The sequence below is a fragment of the Ambystoma mexicanum genome, chromosome 4q, assembly GCF_040938575.1.
Source record: "Ambystoma mexicanum isolate Mex_15411 chromosome 4q, UKY_AmexF1_1, whole genome shotgun sequence".
Classification (NCBI taxonomy): Eukaryota; Metazoa; Chordata; class Amphibia; order Caudata; family Ambystomatidae; genus Ambystoma; species Ambystoma mexicanum.
This window is the reverse complement of record NC_090928.1, coordinates 25852712-25860553: the sequence shown is the minus strand read 5'-3', so window position 1 is coordinate 25860553 and position 7842 is coordinate 25852712. Positions and strand designations below refer to the sequence as shown.

Genomic DNA, 7842 nt, shown 5'->3' with positions numbered 1-7842 from the left:
CTGGATCCCTCGCTACGAGACACAGGCAGATACACTTGAAAGGCTCAATGGACATCTGCGACAGTGGGAGCGGTCAGCCTTCCAGCTATGAATAAATCCTCACATTGTCTGCACGTACCCATAGTGAAACATTGTTGCAAATTGCAGGTACACCGAGAGCTGGGAACAGCGGTGGTCCCAGGCTGGGAAGCTCACGGGCGCACCAATCAGAACATGGGGCTCTTATCACTGACGCCAGTAATATTAACCAATCCTCAGGAGTCTTCATGTAACAATTCTCATGTATCTAATTGTAGGGACAACCCAGATATATCACCTGACTACCATTTGTCCACTAACATTGTTCTCTATATGTGTGCTATACTAACCCTACCACTCAAGCAACCAATTACGAGTGGCGATAGGTTTTTTGTTAACTTTCTGAAGTGACGCAAGTAGAGCGTCATAATACAGTAAAAAGGGCCTGCGAGCCCCACGATTGTGTGTGTCAGGACGGACGCGTACGCTCCTTGACCCATCCCTGCCGTTTTGTCTAATAAACAGCAGAGTCACCTTGCTCCTTGTGTGTGTCTCATACTCTATCTCATCTGGGATATACACGGGAGGAGTTGGGGCCTCCCTGCCTGGAGGTCTGCGGACGGCCCGGCCGACCCCGGCAGAATTTCCCCCCGACACATTGTTTCAGCATTTGTGTTGCCAATTGTTTTTAGTGCCACAAATGTTCATTCAACCAGTTGGTAAATCCACGCTCATGTGAATGAACTTCAAAATCAGTAAATGATTGAAGACAATCAGACGATAATTCGATTTTCAAAGGCGGATTTGAACCTGCACACCATTCAGGTACAAACCTTATTCAAGAATCCCCCTATATGTGCATCTTCATAGTTTTTTCATTTGACCTACCTGTCTCTTCAATTAACAAATAATTGTTTGAAAAGCAAATCAGATGAAGTAATTGGTGGCAGCTGGATTGGGTTGTCAAACAAGTCAAGTGTTACACTGACATCGTTAATTCAACATAATCCTTGAAACCGCAAACCAGAGCTATCAATGCCAATTCAATAATTGGTATGAGTTAGATGCAATCTACTTCTGGATGAATCCACCTTACCTGTCCATTGAAAATACTCTTAGCTGCACAACAGCTCTGCAATGTTTAGATAAATGTGACCAAAGATGGTGTATATTTAGGACATCCTCTAGAATGTCTGACAAATATAAGCAATAGGTTAAAGCACAATGCAGCACAGTGTTTTTATTTGGGTTACTTTGGTTTCTTGAGAGAGCAAAGCAGAAGGTGCCTGACCACCCACATCAAATGCAGCAGAGGGAGACTTGTTGGCTGTAGCTGTGCGTTATGATGAAGGGACACTTTCAATAGATATTGCTTAAATATTGGTAGTATCGTTTACATCTAACAAATGAAGCACATTCTAATTTCTGTGACCCTTGCTTTGGAAATGTCTGCATTTGGGCAACAACAACTTTATTCAGCATTTAGCTTTAACCCACCACCCTGGGCTCGTCAAAGCCGAAGTATTCATTGCATACTAACCCATCAAAAGTCAAAGTAGACTGCAAATCACATGTAGGCAAAACACAATCATGTAATATAGATGTCAAATTAAAAGATTGTTACACAAAAACAACACATGTTACTTAATTTAGAGGCAATCTGGATAGCATTTATGCTCCTTCTTAGGCCAATCGTTCTTCAGCCATTTCAGCAGAAGTGCCTGCACATCTGCTCTTTTATAGAATTTACACAGATCAATCAACTGCTCTACTGTCCTTTGACTATTTCTGAACAGAAATTCCAATGTCGGACTTTTTTGTTTCTGCTCAATGAAGCATAATTCGTCATAGGTCATCCCCCACTTGCTTGCAAAGTTTCTCCAATTTTTTACAGTTGGGTGACACGGATCCAGCTTTATTCTTAGAATGTAAAGTAAATCTTCATCGTTTAACAAGTCACTAATGGTTGGTGACGAGAAGCGTGTTGAAGAGCAGGAGCAGTTTTCACTAGAAGTTGGTCTACAGGACTGGCACTTGGATGTGAACACTAAAATAAAAAAAAACGGTAGTTGTAAAACGCAACACTTTGCTTTTGGATATGTTTTATGTACAACAGATACTCTACAGTAACTTATTGTGTTCAAATGCAAGGTCGCTATAAAAAAAGTTTACTTCCCAAAAACATGAACACAGGTTAAAAGCAGCACGTTATGGTGTTTCACATTCATCTTCAACATTCATCTTCAGCTGAGAAAATTGATTGAAGTACGGTTTGCTTTGAAGTGAGGTCACACTTACATAGGCATTTATATAAACATAGTCAATATAAAAATAAAGCAAATGGATTTTTAGGCTGGATCAATGGTCGTTTGGACTTCCTTGCTGCGTCAAACCTAAATTCTGCCACGCAGCAACCATCACCTTCTAGGAAATATTTCTAAAGTACAAAGAATAACATATAGTTAATCTTCCAGAAGTTGCTTTTCAATGACACAACCCTTGAGCCCCTCATCCTTGTACTTACGTCTTCATTAAACCTCTCTGTTCGAAATCCATCTGCTGAAACCAAGATGTAATATTGCTCGTATGTGAATCCTATTCAAGCCATATTCTGAAAACAGAACATGGCACTTTATCTCAGTACCAGTAAATAACATTAAAGAGTGTGTTAGTGGAAAGGATGAAGTGTAACATTAATTCCACAAGTGAAAGAAAGCGCACCAAGGCCATCCAATTTGTGCCTGCTATGCTTCAGTCACAAGTCCAGACAGCCTTAAAATTGGTTGTTGGTCGTTTATTTACATCTCTGAAACTTCTGGTGACTATTGATTGTAGACCTATGGAAAACTTGAGCCAGCCTGCAAAACCTCTGGAATAGACCTTTGCAGAAAATATCCAGTTGTTATTGAGTTAACAGGACATCTAAACTGGCAGTTTCAAGTAGTAGGCTGTGAATTGGGATTAGATGAATGCTAAACCAACTATAGATGTTGTTGCTTTATCTATAAGTTTCTTCTGTGAGTAATCTTGTATCACAATGACACCCAGATTCCCTTCCAGACTGTTCTTTCGCTTGGCCTCTCCTTGTTAGGAGATGTCTGATGTCAGTATAAAACACATGCAGTGCTTGTCATTGACATTTGTATTATCAGCAACCTTTGCCCTTTGTGGCAAGAATTTGTTGGCATACTCATTAGTGGCATACACAAACTATGGATTATAAGGAATAACATTTGAATACTCATTGTATACTGTTTAACCGGCTGCATAACCGGTAAGGGTGTTTGTAGTTCAGAAGAACTGGCTGAGGTCAACTGATTAAATAAAATGTGTGCTATTGTGCGCAAACATTGTATTAATGCAGAAAATAAAACAAAGATATACAATTAGAGATTGATTACAGAAAGGTGCTAATAGGGTAGAGCAAATGTGACCAGCTGTCAAACCATTGTGTTTATACAAGGCCAGCTGTCAACAAACACGACATTAATTAAATGCTGTAGCAACCAGCCTCTCTAGACTGATTTGGTTAGCCCAGACAGCAAAAGGCAAATCGAGAAAACACACAAAAAGTACACTGGTCGACTGAGGGTCCAAACCTCAGCTCTTTGAATGATCGAAGGCTTATTGTGGCAATAAGACCCGAGGCGGCGGGCCAATACCGCCCCAGGTAATGCCCCTTGGGCCGTAGTTACAGGCCAGAGCGTAGCAGAAGTGTTCCCAGCGCGTTCGCTCCAGAGAAAAAGAAAAAAGAAAGTAAGTGTGGTTGGGAGGGCGGGGAGGGAATAGTTTGTAGAGGAGGGGATTGGAGTGAAAAAAAACTTAGCTGAGTCCCCGGCGGGGGGCGAAGGCAGCCTTCACCCGGTTTCGAGCCTCCTCATTGGCTAAGGGGCTGCCGCACCCCCCGCCGGGAACAAACACCGGCACACTTGTGTGTCCACGGGAATACCGCATGGTATGGCTCGGGAAAGAGCCAATCCACGTGTAGTATTTCCCGTGGACAGAGCGTGCCGGGTACTAATTTCAGTTATCCAGGTGAGAGATCCGCTTGGATACCAAAGCCATTAGCTATCAAAATCCAGTGCCCGGTAAATTATTTATTTTTAGTAATAGACATAACCAAAATACTCCCAACCATGTAAGATGTAGGTAGGCTTTGATGTTGTCTCATTTGTAGAAAACGGAGCAGCCCTGCCCTGTAATAAATTAGCATGCATCAACAAAGCGGAGAACAAATACCAAAAATGTAAACAGGCAGATTTACTTGCTGAGCATTCCAGTGTGAAACAAATAACAAAACACATTGCAATTATTACACAGTTCTCAAAAGATTCATCTACTCTCTATCATCTGGTAGAAAAACAGTGGAACATTTTGAAATTGGACAATGATTTGACTCCCTATCTCTCTGATAAACCTAAGTTCACTTACACACAAGCTCAGACAATAAAACAAAAGCTCAGTCCATCTTTTCTTGAAACCAAAGTAAATGACTTAGGTGGAAGTTGGTTGAAGAAAAATGTGGGGTTCTTTAAATGTGGTAACTACAATTATTGCAAGTACGCTCATAGTAACTGTCAATCCTTCACAGACATGAATGGCAATGTGGTTAAAATTAATCAATTTATTAATTGTCGAACGACTATGTTGTATACGCCATTATATGTGTCTGTGCAAACATTATGTAGGAAGCACAATTAGACAATTGAGAGTTTGGTTTAGGGAACATTTATCTAGTCTAAGAAACAATGACCCCAAATCGCCATTGGCCATCCATTGGCGAGAATGTCATCAAATGCATAATAGCAATGATATTCGTTTTATTGGTCTAATGAAGGCTAAGTTAGGCAAAAGAGGAGGCAACGTTATGCTCAAATTGAGGCAACAGGAGTGCAAACTAATATGTTTTTTAAGGTGCACTCAAGTGGGTTTGAATTGTGATCATGAAATGCATGTGTTTCTTTAACTGAGAACAGGTTGGATACATAACTATCTTTGAGTGGTCGTGTGACGCCATTCCACAGTAACCCGATATTAGACACGTATGGGTATTTTTCTTAACCTAATATATAGACCAATGAAATCGTGGGACCCCATTTTTCTTGAACAAGCCCATTCTCTCCTACACAACGGACATATTTTTATTTATATGAGTGGAAGCTACTAAGGTAATCACTTTTATCATTTACCAACAATGGTATATATATATCCTTCCGATTTCCATTAATAGGTTGAGAATTAGTCATTCAATGTGTATCTCATACTGCATTGGCAACTATTAATCATATTATTGATTTATCAAAACACAATTCACCTGTAAGCTCCTAAAGACAATACGCTAATTGTATCACAACATTTTTTAGGGACAACTGACATGCATCTTTCATATATGCTAAAATATTTTAATTTCCAATAATACTTCCGCCCATATGTTATAGATGTAACAATACTGACATGAATAACAAATGAATCTCTGGTACATATACAGAGGATACAGGGCATTCTAGCACAACATGGATCTTGGGCATTCTGATAATCTATCAACAAATGAATTATTAGTACACTGTGTGCATCTAAGCACTTCAATTCAGGAAGGATTCATTCTTACAGAACAAGCATGCAGCCAATATCAGATAAATTGCGCCGATATGCGCGTCATATTTTTTACTTCGATGACGTCACGCGTTACGCATACGCGTGATGTCATCACTCTACGGCCGCCATTTTGTATGGCGGTTTTGCCGCGATCGCAGCAAAATCACTGCTGGAGGAGCTGAAAGGCAATTCAACAAAGAGTGATGCAAGGGATTTATCCCCATGATAAAGGTATACATTTCTGTGACTTATACACTTCAATTTGGTTTCTCTATTAAATGGGTCTTTTTGGGGTAACATGGTGCTATTCATTGGTAAATGGGGCCACAAATATTTTAATCAACTACTTGACTTAATAAGGGATTAAAAGTATCCAAGTCAGGTTTCAATGTCAGTCCACATTTTTTCCATACTTAAATTTCACAAATTAAGCACCACAATAAGGGCAAAAAATATTTTTATAAAATGGGGCATTGTCCACAGAACAGAATAACAAATAAATTACCTCTATTGATACAGATTGAAATCTTAAGGATATATATTTTGCTTATTCGAAATTATATATATTTTTCACAGGCCATATAATATCACTCATACCAGAAATGGTCCACAGAAATGCAGTTTCTTCTAATCCACTATTTCGTAATAAGGTAAGCGATCCAATGTAGGATCACCTTACAGTTTATACCATTAAATAGTTTACTACAGATTTTTATATATACTTTCCTTTACTGCAGATGTGCTAATAATTATTCGCTTTGGAAGCACACTTGATGTCCAAGTGGGTTTATGAGAAATCTACAACTATTAGCCGTTAATGATTTCGGATCAAATTTTAGGGTGAGTAGGTTTCATTCAATCATTTTAGCATACACAGGACATATGTTATTTGATCTTAAACCCCTGTTATATTGGTCATATCGGGTACTGGTTTTGGAATATCTCACGATCTCCTCAAAAGCTGCGTGTTTATGTAATAAGGGTTAATTTTCCGAAGACCACATATCTCTGTAATTTAATTCAATGTAATGGGAGGTCTAACAACATTTGTCAAATTGCTCATTTCAACTCTATTTTATTTTACAATTTGACATTGAATTCTCATCCTGCTCTGACTCCAACCCTCAAACTCTGACCTGGTGTATGATGCAACATGGTATGACCCACATATTTACATGTTTTTTTGTAATATTCATAATTGTTTGATTCAATGCTAATAATTTAAATTGTATGTACATTATCATCAATGATGTTATGTTTCACACATGATATTTACAGCCTTGATAACGACCAGGGGTCGAAACACATTTCGGCTGTTGCTCTTTTTGGAAAATAAACAACATTACATCTCACATGATTTGGACAATTGCAAAGTCTGTTTGAAATATTCTTTGCATTGGAAGGATTGACCTTGAGCGCAAGCCACTCCCCCAAAGCTTAATCCTATATCTTCATTTAAATCTTTATGCTCCGTTACATTTGACACAATGTGGGTGAGGATGAATGTTTTTTCGAAACCATTAATTTAATTATTAATATCGGGCAGTGGAGCAGAGTTGGACAAGCTCAAACGAAAGAAGCATTGGGCATTTAGAGTGGGACAAACTTTGGCAAGGTAGACTGTTGGAAACATCTTTTTAGTAGCTGGAAAGATAGCATTGCTCGACTTAGCCATTTCCAAAGAAAGTGTTGGTAACCTAGAGGGATTGGACTGGGTGGATGTATGAGTTAAACTATCCAGTTTCCCTCAACTATTGAAACCTGGCCAAACTCAGCAGTTCAGGTTTTAAATACCTAAATTGTACACATTTACTGTAATGGACAACTTATTTTATGCCTCACAAAATGTTTGACTGAAAGTTGAATACACATTCCTATCATGCAATCGATTTTGTTCATGGTGATTTAAATCTCCCATAAAGCTGACACAGTGTTGGGAGGGCACAAATGAGCAGTGACTACTCAAACACTTAGGGAGAATGTTTATATCCAAGAGAGATGCAGGAGCACTATAAAATAGGTGTATGTGTGAAAACACATTTCGAATAAAGGAAATTCAACTGAACACAGTAAAATATTATTTGACATGATTTTATGTAGGCAGAACCAAGCAGAGCCGTTAAAGTGACGCTTAAAAAATAGGGTATAAATGAGAATTCAAATACCTGCTGTACGTGTTCAGTAGTGTTTATACCCGAAAATGCATGTTAGGGAGTATTGAACGAACAG

The 7842-nt window shown here is 38.9% G+C and overlaps 1 protein-coding gene across 9 annotated transcripts in view; it reads right to left on the bottom strand.

Moving 5' to 3' along the window:
• Positions 1-1232: 1232 nt before the first annotated feature.
• Positions 1233-7842, bottom strand: part of EDARADD (EDAR associated via death domain) — a 1165333-nt gene continuing 1158723 nt past the window's right edge. For all 9 annotated transcript variants that reach the window (XM_069607375.1, XM_069607376.1, XM_069607372.1 and 6 more), the window contains one exon: positions 1233-2065. In XM_069607375.1, the coding sequence (XP_069463476.1) occupies positions 1668-2065 (398 nt within the window). In that variant the 3' untranslated portion in view covers positions 1233-1667. The remainder of the gene's footprint in view (positions 2066-7842) is intronic.